The sequence below is a fragment of the Chenopodium album genome, chromosome 7 (assembly GCF_948465745.1).
Source record: "Chenopodium album chromosome 7, dcCheAlbu1.1, whole genome shotgun sequence".
Classification (NCBI taxonomy): domain Eukaryota; kingdom Viridiplantae; phylum Streptophyta; class Magnoliopsida; order Caryophyllales; family Amaranthaceae; genus Chenopodium; species Chenopodium album.
In genome coordinates this window covers 2,377,792-2,399,140 of record NC_137840.1, presented here as the reverse complement: position 1 = coordinate 2,399,140, position 21,349 = coordinate 2,377,792, and the positions used below count along the sequence as shown (strand labels likewise).

The window sequence follows — 21,349 nt, the reverse complement described above, 5'->3', positions numbered from 1 at the left end:
TTTCTTTTTTATCAAGGTCTTAATTGATTTATTTAGGACACATCTACGTATCGTAATAGGACATTAAGCAAAAAAAAAAGAAATAAAGATATGGAGTAAAAAAAATAAGGAAATTAAGCCAAAAAAAAAGGACATTAAGGGGAAAAAAAGAGGAAAAAGAAAAATACATTAAGCAAAAATATAAGAGAGGGAAAAAAATGAATGTTGAGTAAGACGATAAAGATACGGAATAAAAAATAAGGACATTAAGCCCAAAAAACAAGAAATAAAGAGAAAAAAAATGACATAAAGGAAAAAAAAAAGAGGAAAAAAATACATTAAGTAGAAAAATAAGAGAGTAAGAGGATTAGAACCAATGACTTTATGGTAGATAAGGTTAGTGTTTTAAACCCTAGGCTAGTAGGTTTAAAAAAAAAAAAAACACTAGTACGCTAGTAATAAGTTTAAACACCATGATATACTTTGTATTCTACTTAAACAAATTTTTACTACCTGGTTTTTTTTTTTTTTTTTTTTTTTTTTTTTTTTTAAGATTATTTTGAAAATAACACTATAAATTTTACAAAAAATGGATTATAACACCATAAATTCTCAAACATTAATTATAACACCACAAAAAAAAAATTCAAACATTGGATTTCACCACCATGTAACGGATTTGGATGTAATTCGTTAGTGGGGGCCGTACAAGACAAGTGTCAAGTGTCTAGTGGTTTAAATAAATATTAAAAAAAAGAAAAAAAAACCTACCCTAGCCATCCCACCACCTGCCTCAACCATCACTTCGCCCCCTCTCCCTCCCCGAAAACCACCTTAAGCTCTCCAAACCACCGCAAATACCATCCCTAACCGCTGCAAAATCCACCCCAATTCCCGAACTGCCATGAAATTTACACCCATTTCCCCAGTTTTGCGAAATTGGCGGCCAAAATCGACCAATCAAGCGCTGTCATGGTCGATTTCGGCCGGTTTGAGGGTGAAAGGTAAGGGAGGGTGGTTTTCGGGGTTGATGTTAATTGTGGTGGTTATGCGGAGATTTGTGGCGATTAAGCAGGGTTGGGGTGGTTTTCGGGGAGGGGAAAGAACGGAAAGGATAATTTCGCCGGGTTTTGGGGGGGCAGGTGACGCCGTCGGCTTGGGCTAGGCGTTGGCACGGCTGGAGAAGGGGGTGCTGGTTGTGGGGTTGGCTGGGTTTAGGTTAGGTTTTTTTTTTTAATTATTTATTTTTTATTTTAAAAACCATGTCTTATTAACACATGTCCATCGTGGGTCCTTTTAACGTATTACATCCAAAAATCCGTTAGATGGTGGTGAAATCAATTTTTTATTTTTATTTTTTGTTGTGTTATAATAAAAATTTGAAAAAATGTGGTGTTATAATTTATTTTTTGTAAAATTTGTGGTGTTATTTTCAAAAAAATTATTTTTTCTTTTTTTTTTTTTAAAAAAAAAAAAAATCTGGTAGGACACGACCAGGGACTTATAGTGACTCCGCCACTGGATATGAGTCACACATAACATATGTAAAAATAAAGTTAATGCTCGAAAATTTATTTATTTTTTTTATTAAATCAAGGTAGTAAACTATTAACTCACATTCCTAAAAAAAAAAAATAAAAAATAAAAAAATAAAAAACTATTAACTCACAAATAAGCTCCAACAAAATATCAACTCGCAACAAACTATTAATTTTTTAATGCATGTGAAATCTCATCCAGCATGATTTACGTGTTCAATTGGAGATGTGTTTAGCAGTGGTACTTATCATATGAGCGTACATGAACAAGACAGATCAATCGCTTGAAAAAGGGAGCCGAGATTTCTATTTCTATTTCTATTTTTGTTTTTGTTTAATTTTTTCAGTTCACTTCCATATTTGATAGTAACAAAGTCCTATAAGTACAATAACATTTCTTTGCTAAAGAGATGCAAGAACGTAAGTCACAACTCTTACCATTTATTAGCACGATTATTGCTACTTATTATCTTTAGTTTAATTTCAAAATGAAGAGTATTTCATTTTTTGTCATCTTCTTTCTTTCAATTTCTCTTAGTCATGCTATAATTGAAGCCGATTATTGTATTGCTGATCGTAGTCTTCCTAGGGGACCTACGGGATATGCTTGCAAAGATCCGGCTAAAGTAACTACAGATGACTTTGTTTTCACTGGATTTCGTGGTGAAAAAGACACCACAAATTTATTTCAAAGCAACGCAACGTTTGCTTTTGTAGAGCAATTTTCAGGTGTAAATGGTTTGGGTCTTTCCATGGCAAGGTTAGACTTCGGGGTAGGTGGAGTTATCCCAGTACATTCTCACCGAACATCAGAAATGCTCGTTCTTATAAATGGGACGATTATTGCAGGGATTATTGATGCAAACAATGTCGCATACTATAAAAGATTAGAGGCCGGAGATGTAATGATTTTTCCACAATACTTGCTTCACTTCCAAACAAATGTTGGTGAAACTCCGGCTCTAGCGTTTGTTGCCTTGAATGGGGCAAATCCTGGATTTCAAATCACTTCGACCGCCTTGTTCGGTGGTAATTTACCGTTGGAAATAGCTTCGCAAATCACCGCTATAAGTCCCGAAGAAGTGAGACGTTTGCAGAATGTATTTAGCGAAATTGACACAACTTCATATGACGCTTAATATCTTTGGGTTTTACATGCATGTCATCAACACCTTAGTCTTATAACTTTTGACTACCACTATTCTTACTATAAAGTCTGGATTGTATGTATGTCAAATATGTTTGTAATATCTGTATAATAAAGAACAATGAGTAATGTTTATAATGTTACTTTGTACGTACTCTATGTGAAAAAAAACTTGGCACAAATATCGTGCACTATGATACTACGTCTAATGTAATTTGTAAGTGGTTGATTTGTATTAATCAACAACTTTTGTGATATTTAGGGCCTGTTCTGATTGAGTGAACTGAGTTGAATTGAAGTGAGCTGAACTAAATTTATTGGAGCTGAACTGAATTGAATTGAAAATAAGCTGAAGAGAACATGCCCTTAGAAGAGGTATCCACCTAATTAAGATTCTCTACAAGACAAATATCACTCTTTCACCAGCGGCTTTCTAATTGTTCTTCACATTTGCAAATCACACCTGGTCAAAGTTTTAAAATATTGATTGCAATTGGTAGTGTAGATCGATATTATATGCTCCACCCCTTCGGTTTACTCAATATTAAGCTAGATATATCAAAACCAGTAATCCCTTGTGGCTCTCTTAACAACAACAACAAGAAGAACAACAAAAATAAATAAATAAATAAATAAAATAATAATAATCGATGAAAATAATATACTAGTAATAAGTTTAGAAACATAATTTACATTCAATAAAAGTAACTTAGAATAAGTAGAAATAATTTTGATTAAAAATAAATCAAGTGCTGTCCATTTAAAATAAATCAAGTGAGGAGAGTATGGCCAAATTTTTTTTATTATTTTTTTAATGGTAAGATACAAGGGGATCCCCCTCGTATCACCAGAGGAGAGGATGAGGAGTCGAACCCAAGTATGGTCAAATATATGGAGTTCGTTTCATGTCATTAAATTTAAAAACAAAATAAAAACAATTTAAATTCATGATTTTCATATGAAGGTAATTTTTCATAGAATTCTCAGTCAAAGGTCGATCACAACTCAAACCGATCATCGGCCTCCGAACATGATAACAACCCAGACCAACTCATTTATTTACTAAAACCGTTTAAACTCGGCAAAAATTTGATAATACGGACAGTTCACACACGCCCACACAGACACCCGCACACCCACACAGACATGCACCAGCGTGCACATGCATCTGCACACGCACACGCGCGCACATGCATCTGCACACGCACACGCGCACACACACACTGGTTTAAGGTCCAAAACCTATTGTATATATTTATGATCAATGTCATCTAAAGTATTCCTTATCTATTTAATTTTTTTTTTCTCTTAACTCCTTTACTAGAGGTGATCATGAATCAAGCCAGGTTTAGCCCAAACTAGAGGCCTATATTGGGTTGGGCCAAGCCTTAAAATCGTGAATACAAACATGTACTGTACTAAACTAAGAAAATTCAACTTTAACCAAACTCACCATAATGGCACTTACTACACTAAAAATATGTAGTTTAATTTTTATCGAAATAAATTAATAGAGTAACTGGTTTAAGGCCCGGGCTATACCCAAGGTTATGTGTTAAATATAAATAGAAAAAATAACCTTAAGATTTAATTATATCTTGAAAAAAATAAAAACATTATCTTAAATTTAAAAAATAAAATAAAAATTAGAAAAAAAATTCAGGGATAAAAAAAGATATGGACTAGTAAATGCTTTATAATTAATAAGTAGGGAATTGCATAATATGTTTATTACTCCCTCCATCCCCAAAACTTTGACCCTTTTGGGTTGATTTCGCGGTTATTAAGAAACTTAAATAAAAAGAAATAAAAACATATTGGAAAGATAAATGTACATGGGGTTTGTAAAAAAGTAGAGAGATAAAGTATTAAAAAATACATGAAAAAATAAAATTTTATATGGGGAAGCTAATTTTGCACAAATATTGTTGTAAATTGGTAGGTATTTTAATGCAAATAGGTCGATCATTTTGGGACTAAAATCAGGCCAAAAGGGTCGAAGTTTTGGGGACGGAGGGAGTAAGAACTTTTGGAATTCAAGTTAATGAAAAGTTACAACTCATAAATGTTAATTAAATGTTAACTAAGTGATGAAGTGACATTAATTGTGGAATAAAAAAAAAACTACGTACAATGAGTAAAAATAAATTTATTTACGGGGAATCAATGTGGTTTTTCCACTTAAAAGAACAAAAATTGGTCATAAAAATTAAAAATTCCAAGATTTGTGAGGGATTAAATATGTTCCAATTATTTATATTTGGTTTCATGTCATCATCCATGTGGTGTCATACTGCGATGTACTAAGTCTTACTTTTTCCGTTTTTAAATACTTGCTTTATTTCTCCATGCGTGGAGTTTTAGGAGAAATTGAATAATATAATAAAATTTGAAGGTAGTGGGGTAGGGGAAGAATAAAAAATTGTAAAAAAACAAAAGTAGTTGAGAGAATTGGAGAAAAGAGAATATGAAATTAAAAAAAAAATGATTTATATTGGGTCCACAAGGTGAGAGAAATAAATTATATATTGTAAAAGAATTCCAAATAAGGAAATGGAGCAAGTATTTAAAAACTGTCGAAAAAGTAAAGTGGAGCAAGTATTTAAAAACGGAGGGAGTATTATGACATGGATTGACACATGTCGTTAACACGTTGTTCCTATGGGAATTAATAATATTATAGATTTATTTTAATTTAATATGTAGCATTCAAATTTTAAAAATTTCACATGGTGGTAGGGCAAAATTTTTCTTTATACAATGACATCAGCTCGTCTTATGTGCGACTGGTCACACCGTGTGACCAATTGTAAATCAACAAAATAACCCCTATAATATTGACAGAGTAAGCCTTATAATACTGATCGAATACCCTTCACATTGAATGAGTAACCCCTATAACATTGACGAAGTGACCTTTATAACATTGACGATGTAACTCCTATAGTAGCTAGCCACACCGTGTGCAGTGGCAGATCCAGGATTGGATTATTAGGTTGTCCCATCGTTTATCATTCGCATATAATATACTACATCTGCTTTTTTAGTTGACACATTTCTTTTATCACGTTTGTCAAGACACTATGTTCACGATTAATATCTCTAATTCTCAACATTGTAAAATTATATAAAAATAATGGCTGATAAAATATGAAGGATTTATGTCTTCGTCGTGTGCAATTACTAGATATATAAATGGATCAAATTGTGGAGATAATTAAGTTCGTACATTTGGATCGTCGTTTTATCATAGCTAGAGGTACTAACGATCTTTGGGCTAGTAAAATAGCCCAAAGCCCAATTGGACGAATCCTATAAGATCACACAAAGGGGCTAGATCGAGAATTAGAGGACGATACCCATCATGGGCCTCATCATCTCTCTAGGTGGCCGGCCATGTAGGGGAATTAAGAGGGTTTTGGGCCTCGTGCCCTAGTCTAATTATAATGGGATTATAAATAGACTAGGTGCCTAGGGTTTGCATGTAAGCAATTGACTGATCATTTGATCAAAACCTTAATTAGCAAACACGAAAACCAACCCTCTCATACTCCTCTCTCTCTCACGACTCTCTCCTCCTCAACTCCTCGGCGCCGTGGTGTCTCGTGGTGGTGGTTCGTGCGGTGGTCGGTTGTCCATAAAGGTGGTGATTGCGGTTTTCCTCAATCACTCGACCAATCTAGTATTGGTGGACGGCTCGTTCGAATCTCGTGGACTATTCTCTCCCTAATTTGCCTGTTGAATAGCTACGTGGAATTCACACTTCAAAGGTATGATTATGTGTCTTGTGTGTTATGCATATGATTCTTGGTATTAGGTGCTAAATTGAATATGATTCATGTTATTTCCGCTGCGTAGTACCTATAAAATCCTACAATGGTATCAGTTAGCCTCTTGCATGAACGCGCTTGATCATATTAATACGATTAATTTGAAGTCCATGTTGATTTTATAATCAATTATTGAGAGGGAGAAATTAATTAAATTATGGTTCAACTATTACTTTTAATGTGATTAAACTTTTGGAATCGATTAAATGCGATTTAATTATGCTCAAATAGCCATGAAGAGGACCGAATTAAGCCCTAGAGCATTCGAAAATTTCGAACCCTAGTTTCGAATTTTTCGAAAAACCCCTAACCCTATTTTTTTGAATTTTTCGAAAATCCTAGCCCTAAAATATGATTTTTGTGCTTGATTTTGATTTAATTCGATTTATTTTATGATTCATAATTTTAAGCAGATTGATTTATGCATAAAAATGTTTTGTGTATAATCATCGATTTAATTTTAAGAGTTAGGATTGAAATTAAATCGGGATTAATTTTATGATAAACCTTAATTTTAAAGTTGAATATGATTTAATTTTAATTAATGGACTGATTTGATTTAATTTTGATCAAAGTTTATTTAATTAAATTAAAACACAAAAAAAAAAACAGTTTAAGGTCGGCAACCGCGGCTGCCGACCAGGTGGTCAGTCCAGAGGGATGGGAAGGGGAGGGCGGAGGTCCAGTGGCCGTGGACAGTAGTGTGCAACCGTTGCACAGCTGCTTCCATGGCTGCACAGGGCTACTGCTGCTCCCTTGCGCGAAAGTGGCTGCTGCAAAGCACCCAACCACCGTGGCTAGCCAATCATGGTGGCCTGCAGCCCAGCAGAAGCTGCTACCACGCTGCTGCCGTTGCGGCAGTGGCTGCTGTCATGGCAGCCAGCCACCGTGAAGGCCATGAAGTGAAGACCCAAAGGAGCAAGGTGGATGGAGATCCATGATGATTCAAGTGGGAGCATTTTTATTTCTAGTTTTCTTAGGACTAAGGGGTCATACTACGTCATGCTATATTTTATGCATAAGTAGATTATGCATGTTAGATTTTATTTATGTTGCTTGATGATGCGCTAGAGTTCACTTAATAATCACAACATAATGAATCTAGGTCCCGGAAATTTGAGATTGCTTTTCCAATTAAAAACCCAATGAAACATTCGATATTTGTGATGGGACATGCCAAAGCTGGGTGTCATATTATATCTTTGGGAAGTTGGGATAAATCAAATTTTACATTTTAATTGGTTATGCTCAACAAGGTTTCCTAAAGAGTTTAGAACCTTGAAGCAAAGGGAAATAATTAAACATGTGATGATTAATTATTCAACCAAGAGTTACAAGAGTTGTAATCAGTAAAGAGTTTACTCTCCTTGAAAATGTAATGGTTGATGGTAGGGCCAAAGTCCGGTCAATTATTGCACGAATAAAGGGTCTTGGAATCACTTAAAATTCAATTGGGATCAATTAGTTATTGAATAAAGTGCTTTAAATTTACCATATAAATTCGTTTATGGTACTTTAATTTTAATTAAACATAATTATTAAACTTTGCCGTATTTTAACATAGATGGGTAGTCGTAATCACAATAACAACAACATTTACAATTTGCGACCATTCCTTGAGAAGGATAGGTTGACGGGAGAAAACTTTTCCACTTGAGAAAGAATGCTAAGGCTTGTTATGAAATCTGAAGGTAGAGAGGATGTCATTGACACCCCATTGCCAGGACCTCTGCTAGAAAATCCAACTGCGGCAGAAGTCAAGAAGCACAAGGAAACTCGTGATAGAGCTGTGCCTATCACTTGCTTAATGATTGCTACTATGGAGCCTAGTCTTCAAAAGCGTTTTGAGGACCAGGATGCATATACAATCATGCAAGAACTCAAAGCTTTGTTTAAGAAACAAGCTAGAGTTGAAAGGTATGAGCTCCATCGTGAGATTCTGGATTGTAGGATGGAGAAGGGTGCCACAGTTCATGATCATGTTTTCAAAATGATCGGCCTCATTCAAAGTATGGAGAAACTGGGGCACCCATATAGTGATGAGATGGCAACATACATCATTCTCCTCTAACTTCCAGAAAGTTTTAACTAGTTTATCATGAACTTCAACATGACTGCCACTACAAAGACTATGAATCAGTTGCATGCAATGCTGGTTAGTGCTGAAAAGCAAATCCCTAAGGAGGCTAAGAAGGAATTTCTTATGGTCCAAAAGGGAAAGGGTGAAAGAATAGTGTCCTTCGAACAAGTGTATTATTCTAATAGTGGGTTCAGAATTATTAGAAAGCTTATATATTCAGTAAGGTCAAGTGATCGGAATGCCTGGGTAGAGGCCGCTTCCGATCAGTAATATTAATGCATAATTAATATTACATCTTAATCTTGACTGAACCCTTCGGGTCACACCCAAGCAGCCAACGAACCGAAGCGACAAATTAATTCGGAAGGAATTAGTGAGTCGACCGTGCAATATTTATTTAGACGTCGGAAATTCAATCTTAGAGCGTCGAAACCGAGCGTCGGAAGTCGAGTTGGAAATAATAAAAGACGAGACGTGAAAATAGTAATAAATCAACATAATTCCCAAAATACCCTAGCATCGGAGTGCCCCGAGCAATCCGAGTGCTAGGGGCATAATGCACAAGCATGGTGGCTAGCATGCGCACCAAGCCGAGCCTAGGCTGGCTGGTGCATGCTAGCGCACCATTGCTAGCAGCCGCAGCATCCAAGGGCAGCAAGTTGCAGCAGCCCACACTCGGAGTGCGTGGCTTGCTAGCCGCAAGCAGCATCCCGCATCTCCAAGTGCGGGTAGCAGGGCTATGTCGCGGGTCATGGCGCGGGTAGCTAGGCCGTGAGCAAAGAGAAGCAAGTGGGAGCTTAGGGAGGACATGTGGCAGATGGAGAGGAAGAGAGTGGGGATCAATTTTGGTCCCCCCCTCTCCAAGTGGTCCTCACTTGCTCTCTCATGAATAGTTGACACTTGTTGATTTATTACTAGCTTGCTTAAATAATTTTATTTTGCTTTTAAAATAAAATGTGAAAATCCCACTATCCCACATTAGTGGGAGAGACAATCATACTCTCATCATTTCCTATATATACCCAAGTAAGGGCATTGGAAATGATGCTTGAGTAAGAGTTGCAAAGGGCATCACTAGTAAGTGAAAACCCTTGAACTCAAGAGTTGGAAAAGGTATTACATTTAGTGAAAGCCTTTGAACTCAATTAATTGGGTTTTTTTAGTCGGGTCTTGCTAACCCCAAGACATTGGACCTTGTCGGTATTTGTTGGTGCGGGTGGATCAACGTTGGAGGCTTTAGAGCTAGCTTTCAAGTAAGAGCCCATTCGGTCGCGCGAAGTGATAACTTGTTATTTGATATGATTTTAGGGTACTTTTGAACCTTGTTTTCGTGATTATTCGACATCAAATTTCATTATTTATCCTATTTTTATACAAATTTTGCACCATCCATGCTTCACGGGTTGTTTGTGTTTTGATGTAATGTAGCTATTTTTAGCACTATATATGGACGTGATCAAGCATGAGTGAACAAGGAGAAGGGAAATTTTGGTTAAAGAGCAATGGAGGAAGAATGATGAGTGCCTTAAAGAGAAATGAAAAGCTTTTGAAAAGTTTTGGAAGGATTTTTGCACTAAGGTCAACTTAAACTGACAATAACTTTTGTTCTACTCAACATTTTGAAGTTATTCAAATTGGAGATTAAAGTTCATCTCAAGAGCTTTCCAACGACTGGTCACATGCCTTATTCCGATGAGTAACGAAGAAGTTATGACCTTTCGAAAATAAGCTATTTTGCCAGAAAAGGGCTGCACGTCCGTGCCAATAAGTGGCACGTCCGTGCAAGTCACTGCATGTCCGTGCCAAATGAAGCACGTCCGTGCAAGGTCAGACAGTAGCTACTGTTCGTATTTAAACAGGTCTGCACGTCCGTGCAACCTTTGGCACGTCCGTGCCGACCTGTAGACGAGCCCGGCTCTTGTTTTCTCCGTCCTTTTTATTTGGGGGTCATATAAATACTCTTCTTAGCTCATTTTGTACGGGGAGGATCTTCTTAGTGTAGTTTTAGCTTAGGTTAGGTTTTTAGAGAGAGAAACTCTCAATTTCTAGAGAGAGAAAGTGTGAAAAACTTGTTGAAAGCTTGGAATATGAAGAATTGAAGGAAGGAGACTTGAAGATTTGATTATTTCTTGCATTATCAATGAGAATTTCTTACTCTCTCTCTTATTTTATTGCTTTAATTACTTATTTTTGTATCTTTTCTAGTTTTATTACTTGTTTATGTTAAATTAGTGTTTGGATTCATGTTCTTAGTAGTTTACTACTTTAGTTTTGCAATTTATAATGTTTTGTGAGTAGTTTATTTACTTGGGATGGTTGAAACCATTGATGAATTCACAAATACTTGTTTGCATGTGTTGATTTAGTTAATGTGGGATGTTAATTAGTTGAGCTTAAGTGGTTTCATTGTTAGTTCTTGTAAGTGGCCATTGCAAGAACTATTTATCTAAGCTTTCTCAACGAAGGATCGAGAGATGAACTTGAGTTAGCTCCCTTATGCTTAATTGACTTGAAATGCCATGAGAATAGGAATTTCCAGTCAAGGGAATGTTTATGTCATCGTGATTATGTTTTAACACTTGTTTTATGCTTTGTAACCACGAGAGTAGGTTGTATTCATAACTCAAGTAATCCCTCTAGCTTGAGAGAGTAGTTGGGTGCCTTAGATGACTTCCCCTAATTTACCCCCAAATTGCTATGTTTTGTATGTTAAATTGTAGCTTGTGAATGACTTAATTGGTGGATACCTTCCCAAGATCCTTTTTTATTATTTTTTGTAGTTTTTCTTTATAACTCAAAACCCAAAAATACTTGACTTAGCTTATCACAAATCGATACTTGTTAGTGCTCCCCTTAGTCCTTGTGGGATCGACCCTTACTTGCCCTTTCTACCCATTAGAGAGACCAAGTTAGGTTTTTATCTTTGGTAGGCTCGACGACGGCCTATCACGAAGCACGCTCCAAAAGGTAATCGTTCTATCTTAATCTTGTGATTAATTCAATCATGTTTATGGTTTTATTTATTGCGAGTGCGGTCTTATTTTTGGGTTTGTTTCCGCGGTGAGTCGGACTCACCAAATCCCAACAATGGGGTTTCAAGAAGAAGGGGCAAAAGGCTAGTTCCAAGAGCAAGGGAAAGCAAGTTGCCAAGGCTCCTGAAAAGCCTAAGGCGGCTTTAAAACCCAAGGCTGCAAGTGAGAGTGAATGCTTTTACTGCAAAAAGAAGGGGCATTGGAAGCGCAATTGTCAGAAATACCTTGACTTCCTCAAGAAGAATGGAGCATCAACCTCATGTATTATGTTATAAACATTTTAACTTTCACTTAGGTATATGATACCAAGTTGCAGTGCTTAACATTATAAATAATGTTGCATGGAATTGCAAACAAGTGAGGCTAGCGTGGAAGTGAAGCTTAAGGGGGCACTAGAAGTGTTCGAGTGACCAAGGAAGCTTCGTAGTTTTAATTTCTGAATTTATGATGATTTTAGACCTATTTCCGTTTTTAATGAGACAATATTTCAGTTATTTATTTGTTTTAAATACTGATTGATTTTACTTGGCTTGGACAAGTGTCCATGACCAAGGTAATAAATTGTTTTCATTATGCTAGATATGAGTTAAATTTGTTTTATGATATTAACATAAGTAGATCACAAAATAAAATTAGATGATATAAGTAAACTTACTTATAACAAAGTAAGGTTAGGTCACATAACCAATTCGCACATCCAAAGTAATAATTGGATGGACTCTTATTCTTATATGATTGTGAATCACTTGAGAATTAGAAGTCATGCTTGATAAGGTAATATGGCCAAGTTGCCTTTTAGTTGAAAGGGTAAAAGAGCTAAAATGACCTTTTGGAACTCATACATATGATGTGTGTGTACCATAAGTTCAAGAATTAGCAAAGAGATTTAACTATTTCATTGCTTCTAGTAACGATTTAAATAACTATATTGATAATTACTTAATGAAGTAAAGCTTGGAATCATTGAAATGCTCAAAATTCCAAAATGAAATGTAAAATCAGTTTGAGATAAACAATTTAACACCACAATATGATTGTTGTGATAAATATTTAACTCAAAACAAATGATCATCTAAGGGAATTGTTGAATTAATTCACAATACAAAAACATTACAATTAACTCAAAACAAATGTATGTTTGCTTGCCATGGTTCAGTCCAAGATTTAATGATTTACAAATATCGTTTTGAGGATATGAATCAGAACAACAATAATTGCGAATATACTAATAAATAAGAAATTTAACCAAAACGGTAGAAAATATGTCATAAGAGTTATGAACTGAAAATGTTCCAAAGTTATCTTTTCTAAGAGAAGATTGAGGGTTATGAAATCTATGTAAAATATTTACAAAAATGACATAATAGATCCTAAATCTGAGGTATTATTCCTACAATCACGTAGAAAACAAAGTGTTTGTTGCTCGCGATAATGTCTCCATAGAAAGAAATCTCTTCCTACAAAGCCAAGTGGGAGTAAAGTTAGATCTCGATGAGATTCAAGACGAGCAACAAGTGGATGTGGATAATACTACATCAGAGACAAGGGCATATGAAATCAGCTAATTTGATAAATCATATGTCGAAGCAAGCTAATTCAACTAGCGAGGCTTCTATCGTCCCACTTGAATGAAAGGCTTCAAAGAGTTGAAGATAATAATTCTATTATTGCCTATACATATCGTAGGTTACTTAGGATTAAAACAAACAGTTTGTTAGAATTCTAGTAAAAAAGGGATTCTAAAATTTTCCTATTAGAATGGTGGGAACCCATGCCCTACAAGCAAGCTTTGGACAAGTGCCGACTCAAGAAATGGCTTAAATCCGAGAAATCCAGAATGGACTCCATGTCTGTAAAGATGTGCTAGTCCATGATAGTCTTACATGCATATAGGGTCAAACCTAGTAGTTGTGTAAGCATATTCAGATTATTCTAGGTATGGAGATCAAAATCACCTCATGAAATGTTCTTGATGGATGGTATGTATATGATACAACCTAAGAGTTTTGAAATCCAGAAATTCCTAGAAAGTTTTGTAAACTTCACAAATTCATTTATGGATTGAAGTAATCATCAGGGAGTTGGAACATTCTTTTTTATTAGGGAAACAAACAGTTTGATTTCCTTGAAAGAACAAAAAGGAATCTTGTAGAGATAAGAAGTTTAGTGGGAGCAATTGATCTTCTTGGTCTTGTATGTAGTTGACATACAATTCATATGAAATGATACATTAATGCTTGAATCAGTCAAGCAGTGTGGTTAAAGAGTTATTTCTATATGAAAGACTTAGGAGATGTTGAGTACATATTGGGAATCAAAATCCACGAAGTGAATCTTGAAGAATATAATGATTGGACTTAATCAAGAGACTTATATTGATAAGGTTCTTGACAAGTTCAAGATGCAAGACTCTAAGAAAGGATATCTTCCCATTTCTCATGGTATTACATACACTCAGTAAAACTCAGTGCCTTCAAAAGCTAATAGAGTTGAGTCGTAAGGATAGTGTATTTATGCTTCTGCAAAAGGGTCCATTATATGTGTCATGAAATGTACAAAGCAAGATGTTACATATGACTTGTGCATATACACAACTGGAATATTTTTACATATCTTTTATTTTGTAGAGACAATAATATTTTTTTCCATATACACAACTGGAATATTTTTACATATCTTCAAATATTTTATTTTTTTTATTTTCTTTGCAAAAAAGAACAATGATTAGTAAATATTGAATTAATACTTTTATCTAAAACTATTCTTATAATATTATCATTTTATCCCTAGCTTTGTTTCAACTTTACTACTTTTATTATAAACATATATATGTACATGTATACATTTATTTTTTACATTTACAAAAGTAGTATTAATAATATGACAGGAATATCAAACTAGATATTTATTTTATTAATATAAAACCCACAAACTTAACCTTGACATTGGTATAAGTATAAAAATAATGGTGTACAATTATTGTTGAATTCGTAATGCAATTTTGTCACTATGTACTTCATAAAATTTAGTAACAACGAGTCGTGCGATGTACGGGACTTAATCTAGTAATTAATAAAGTGCAATTACTGTATTATTGCAAAAATTCCTGTGTGAGATAGACTTTCATTAAGTTATTGTAAGACGGATTAAAGTTACTCTAAAAGTATTTAAAGTTACCATTAAAATTTACTCTGTGCCATTTTCCTAACATAAAGTTTATCTTTAGAAAAAACACTTATAATATATTACATTAATCATATAGTCTTTATAATATGTATTTATTAGAAAAAGTATATTAAAATAAAATCAAACCTATTACAAATTAAAAGTTACAACTTATCCCTAGAAAGAGAAGTTACCATAAAACTTACTTAAAGTTACTTTCAGATTAACCGTCTTTCAAAAAATTAAAATTAAAGTAAGGGCCTGTTCACTTCAGCTTAATTTCAGTTCGATCAATTCAGCTCCAATCAGTTCAGTTTAGTTTAGTTCAGCTCCAATCAGTTCAGTTCATTTTAGTTTAATTCAACTCCTGATTTCCTTCTCTCATAAAATATTCATTTCAGCTTTATTCAGTTCAGCTCCAATAAGTTCAGTTCAGTTCAGCTCCAATCAGTTCAGTCCAGTTCAACTCCAATCAGTTCAGTTCAGTTTAGCTCATTTCAGTAAATGTGAACAGACCCTAAGTCTACCTAGCTTATACATGCAAGACCTAAGGGTCTGTTTTGTTTTACTGAACTGAGCTGAACTAAACTGAACTGAACTAAACTAAACTAAACTGCTTGGAGCTGAACTTAACTTAACTGAACTGATTGGAGTTGAAGCGAACTGAACTAAAATTAAGCTGAAGAGAACAAACCCTTATTAGGCTGACAATTGTAGGGTGCAAAAATTTTTAAACTTTACAGCGTAGAAAATAAAGAATAATGTATTTTACTTGTTAGTTATATATTTTATTTACATAAATCCTCTGTTCCTTTTGTATTAGTACAAATCTAAAAAATAAACAATCGACTATATTTTTACTTACGTATAAATCACAATTTGTGGTTACAAAAAGCGATGTACATAGTGTTAAGGTTCAAACATTACAATATTTATAAAACAATGTAATATATCGAGTAATTTGTTTATATAGATAAAATATTTATAATTTTTTTTTATTTTTTTTGGAAAAATTACGAAGGTCGTGTTACTTTTAGTTCAATGAGAATAATTTAAGCTCGGCAAAATTAAGATGAAAATTGAAATAATAAGGCTTAAATATTTAGAATGTATTTTCATTGCTTGGTTTTGTCTTTAAGAAGATCAAGTTATATAAATGGGAGAGCAAAAACTATTAGAATAAATGTTAAAAATTATACATGACCCATGAATTTCATTAATTTTTTACAAAATGGGGCCAATGCTTATTAATACTTTAGGTTCACTCCATATCAATTTCTACGATTTTAGTCTTCACAAATTTATAAGATTATTTGTTAATCATTGCATACATGCGTGCACGTAGAGTAGTATATGCGAAGACTACTATTCCACATTTATGGTCCATCAAAATTGAGAGACACTCAAATGATTATATATTTTCTTCCGATTTTAAGAAATACTGGGATCGATTCTCACTTCCGCCTTTTGTGTGGCCCTCCAAATATTCAAAAAAAAAAAAAAAAAAAAATTATGGTCATTACTCATTAGCTTATTCTTAAATGGTTTTTAATAACTTGATTGAGAAATTAAAAAAATCATTAATTTGTAATAATAAGTTAATATGGAACCAGAATGAAAACCGTGAAGTGGTAGCAAAATCTTTTTTTTTTTTTGTTAGTAAAATAAAATAAAATTTTAAATAGGTTGAAAAAGTCAAAGTACGTGGTGCTTTTTAGTGGTAGTAAAGTCAGATTTTCCTTTACATAACTTAACAAAAAAAAAAAAAAAACTGTAATTTGCAATATATAATTTTTCCCCTATTTTTTTTATATTTTATATTTTTTATTATTGCACCATACAAGTTCGGCACAATAAATTTTGTAGTTAGACTTGGGAAAAAGGAAGCGAAAAAAAGATAAAAATAAAAAAGTGTCCATGTAATGTAGCATAGACTAGACCCTGTTCACTTCACCTTGAAAAATAATATTCAGTGAAAATAATTTCAGTTAAATAAAAATAATTTTAGTTCAGCAAAAATAATTTCGATTCAGTAAAAATAAGGTGTCGTAAATGGGGCCTAAATAATAAGTGTAAAAAATAAGGGTATGTTGGGTATTTGAAGTGTGAATAAAGATATTTTTTTGTCTTAAAATAGAAATAGTGCAATATTTGTGAAACTTCTCTTGCTAAAAGACAAGTGACATAATATTAAAAAAACGGAGGAAGTAGTCGGGTCTTGTTTTCATTGACTGAAAATGAGTTGAGCTGAACTGAACTGAATTGAATTGAAATGAATATTTTATAATAGAAGGAGATTAGGAGCTAAACTGAACTGAACTTATTAGAGCTGAATTGAACTGAAAATAATCACATGAGAACAGGCCCTTGCATTGATTCTAAGAATACCCTTTACTTTACATATGTGAGGCTTTAATGTGTATATCAGTATATGTCATGTAGAGTTGCGCATGGGGCGGGCCAGTATGCTAGCGGCCCGACACGACACGAGCTCGCTAACTGCACGACACGACACGAGGAACGAGGGGTGGGGCGTGGGCCGTGCCGTGAAAAAAAAAATTGGCACGAACCAAGTACGAGCCGCGGGCGGCACGAACTTTTGGTCTGCTAGCTAGCACGGCCCGCTACAATAATAAAAAGTAATAAAAGAAACTATAAATAATAAAAATAAAAACAACAAAAAGAAATATTATAAAATTATAAATAGAGCCATAATAATATAAAGAACTATAAATAATAAAGATAAAAATATTAAAATTAATTAATTAATAATAAAATTATTTATTTGACCCGCGGACCGGCCCGCGAGGCATGTGGGCCGTACTGTGGGCTGGGCACGTGGGTCGGGGTGCGTCATTTGGTGACCTGGCACGACATGGTCCGCCATCACCAAGCCTGGAACGACACGATACAAGCCACCTCCTGGCATGGTGATGTATGGCCCGTGACAGTCCAGCACGACACGATGCCCGACTCATATGTCATCTATGAATCAAATGGAAAATATGTTTAAAGCTGTGCAAGAGATTGGAGAGAATGACATATTTTCTCTCTGTCTCCGTATAAAGTATTGTTATGTGTATTTTATACACATTTGAAGGGGTATAGAAAAAAAAGGAAATTTTGCAAAAAAAAGACCTTTTATAAGCAATTTTATGCAAGAAACCACCTTATAATTTTATTTTTTTTTACAATGACAAACCTTAATCAAATTTTTTTTTTGCAAATCAATACCTTTATGCCAAAAAAACTACCCCAATCCACCCACGAAACCACCTCTCTCCCCAGCCCCACCCACGAAACCACCTCCCTCCCCAACTCCATCCACAAAATCACCCTTTTCTGGCATTGACCACCCTAAACACACCCTTTTAACGGCGTTGACCACCCTAAACACACCCCTTTAACGACGTTGACCACCCTAAACCCTCCTCTATAGCCCTAGCCACCCTTCTCCCCTCCACTGCCAGCGCCGACACTCCTAGCCACACTCCCTTAACCATAAATTAACACTCGAACCACCCTAAATCCAGATTTCGTGAGGTGGTGGAAAGAAGGGAGTTTGATTATGTTGGTGGGGATGAGGAGGGGAGCCGGTTTTGTGGGTGGAGCGAAGGAGGGGGTTATTTCGTGAATTGGGCTGGGGAGGGGCAGGTTTTGTGGGTGGGGTTAGGGTAGTCAACGCGGGAAAATAGGGATTGACCCCATTTTCCGTCATAAAGGTATGGTTTTGAAAAAAAAAAAAAATTGATTAAGGTGTGCTTTTGCAAAAAGAAAATTTATAAGGTGGTTTATTGCAAAAAATTGCTTATAAAAGGTGGTTTTTTGCAAAATTTCCTAGAAAAAATGTATTAGCTGAACTGGATCAAACAGAAGAAACCTCTATGGTCTCCAAGTTGAGAAAATTTGAAGCCAAAACCTCTTAAAAATTTGGTCTTAAATATTAAATCTAGTTCCTTTCTTTCTTTCTTTTTTTTTTTTTTTTTTTTTTTTTTTAATATTTTCTTAATGTTACACAATTTTTTTAGCAACACAACCACATTTAAATATTATATTTCTCTTTTCATGGTATTGGTTACTTTATAACGCTAATTGGGTTGATTGAGGCTACTCTTAACACCTTATGATTTTGAGATATACCGCTTTTGTTAAACGCGGGTCTGGGTCGCACCCTCAAACCAAGAGAGAGAGTTTACTTCACAAGATCAAAGGAGGTTTCATCCCAAAACTATATGGATATAGGAGGAGTAGCCCCTTAGCCTTATAAAGTGTTTAAGGCTCTCTTCTTCAACTAATGTGGGACACTTACATGTGGTGACACTTGAGAGGTTTATTCTTCAACATCTTTTGAACTTTTATAGTGAACTCTCTCTCGATATCAGGTGTGATAGATGGGGACCTATATTTATCAATTATATAATATCATTAGCTTTCCTAATGCATGAGAAATCACTTCCAGCGTTGCATGCATGGTTTACGTGCAAAACTAGATATGTGTTTACTAGTAGTATTAATAATATGGTTGTATATGAGCATGACTGATCAATTGTCTTAAAAAGGAAATCTTTAATTTTGTCTTTGCTGTATTTTTCAGGCCACTTCCATAATTATGTGGAGCAGCAAAATCCTGTATATATAACGCCATTTCTTTGCTAAGAGATGCAATAACGTAATTAAAAAAAATCTAAAACTACCATATATTAGCAACATTCTTGATTGTAGCTAGCTAGTCATTTTTAGCTTTCAAAATGCGTAGTCTTGCATTTTTTTTAATCTTGTTTGTTTCAGTTTCACTTAGTTATGCTATTATTGAAGCCGATTATTGTATTGCAGATCGTAGTCTTCCTAGGGGGCCCGCTGGATTTCCTTGCAAAGATCCGACTAAAGTCACTATAGATGACTTTGTTTTCACTGGATTTCGTGGTGAAAAAGACACCACAAATTTATTCGGAAACAATGTAACTTTTGCTCTTGTGGATCAATTTCCAGGTTTAAATGGTCTAGGCCTTTCCATGGCAAGGGTAGACTTGGGGGTGGGCGGAATTATCCCTGCGCATTCTCACCGAACATCAGAAATGCAAGTTCTTGTACATGGTACAATAATCTCAGGGATAATTGATGCAAACAATGTCGCGTATTATAAAAGATTAGAGGCTGGCGATGTGGTGATATTTCCACCGTACTTGCTTCACTTCGTAACAAATGTTGGTGAAACTCCGGCTCTTGCATTTGTTGCTTTGAATGGGGCGAATCCAGGATTGCAAATAACTTCCACCTCCTTGTTTGGTGGTAGTTTACCGGCGAAAATAGCTTCACAAATCACCGATATAAGTCTTGAGGAAGTGAAACGCTTGCAGAACATTTTTAGCAAAATTGACACAAACTCATAAGACGCTTAAAATCATTGTGTTTTACATGTATGGTATCACCTATGCTAGCTTGCTTTAAAGTTTGGAATATATACATATATATATACTACCTCCGATCCAAATTACTCGCAACTTTAGAATATTTTATATCTCACAAATAATATTCCAAAGTTGCGAGTAATTTGGACCAGAGGTAGTATGTATATATATATATGCATGTCAATTATATTTTGTAATTTTTTTTTATTTTACGAAATATTTGTAATATCTTTATAATAAAGAATATTGAATAATGTTTATAACAATGCTTATTTGCTTTGTTCTAATCTACTATTAAACTTCTACAATATAATTCCTTAAAAAAGGCACCACAATATGCTCACATGGTAAAATTAAATCTGATCGATTGCCCCATATTAAATATTTTTATTTTCATTTAGAATTATTTTAAATGTCTACAATGTATTACAATTGTATTTATATTATGCATAACTTTTTAATACATGTATTTTTTTTTAGAGATACGTTATTATAAATTATGCAAATCTATTTTTATAATACTTATTAATTTTCGAAATTATACTTATAATTAAAACTCACAAAATAAAAACTGTTTATCAATGTTTTTTTATTCATGTCATAGATTAGCCACCCATTCAAAAATACCCAATAAATATACGTAAATGAATTTTGTTGAAACGTTTTGTTTGTTTTTTTCGGTTTTTAATTTTTAGGGTTTTGTTTATAAAAAAATTTTCAACATCAGAGCAAGATTAGCCCTGAGTCTTAAGACTCTAAGTGACATCATCATTTTTAAATTTTGTGATCTTAAGACAAGACTTTGTTTTTTTAATGCATTTAAGAAGCTAAGTCTTAACAAAATCTGAAGTGAAGTCTTGAAAACTCAAGACTCAACTTAAGACTCAACACTACACACTATACACAGTGTTTTCCCTATATATACATCAAAACTCAGTGTTTTGATTAAAAAAAAAACTTTTTTTTATTTCTTAAATACATTAAAATCTATGTACATTAAAAAAAAAATATTCTATGTATGTTGTTTTAAAAAAAATGTGTGTACGTTGTTTCAAAAAAAAAATTTATAGATATGTACATTGTTTTAAAAAAAAAATGTGTGTACGTTGTTTCAAAAAAAAATTTATAGATATGTACGTTGTTTCAAAAAAAAAAGTGTGTACTCCTTAA

General features: G+C 34.1%; 2 protein-coding genes across 2 annotated transcripts; both read left to right on the top strand.

The window, feature by feature from the left end:
- Positions 1 to 1,777: 1,777 nt before the first annotated feature.
- On the top strand, positions 1,778 to 2,704 carry LOC145640782 (auxin-binding protein ABP19a-like). The gene has a single exon (XM_081692014.1). The coding sequence runs from the start codon at positions 2,006 to 2,008 to the stop codon at positions 2,654 to 2,656; it is 651 nt and encodes a 216-aa protein (XP_081548140.1). The 5' UTR covers positions 1,778 to 2,005; the 3' UTR covers positions 2,657 to 2,704.
- Positions 2,705 to 19,458: 16,754 nt separating this feature from the next.
- Positions 19,459 to 20,249, top strand: LOC145640781 (auxin-binding protein ABP19a-like). The gene has a single exon (XM_081692013.1). It carries the CDS (start codon positions 19,520 to 19,522, stop codon positions 20,159 to 20,161), a length of 642 nt encoding a protein of 213 aa, XP_081548139.1. The 5' UTR covers positions 19,459 to 19,519; the 3' UTR covers positions 20,162 to 20,249.
- The last annotated feature ends 1,100 nt before the right edge of the window (positions 20,250 to 21,349 follow it).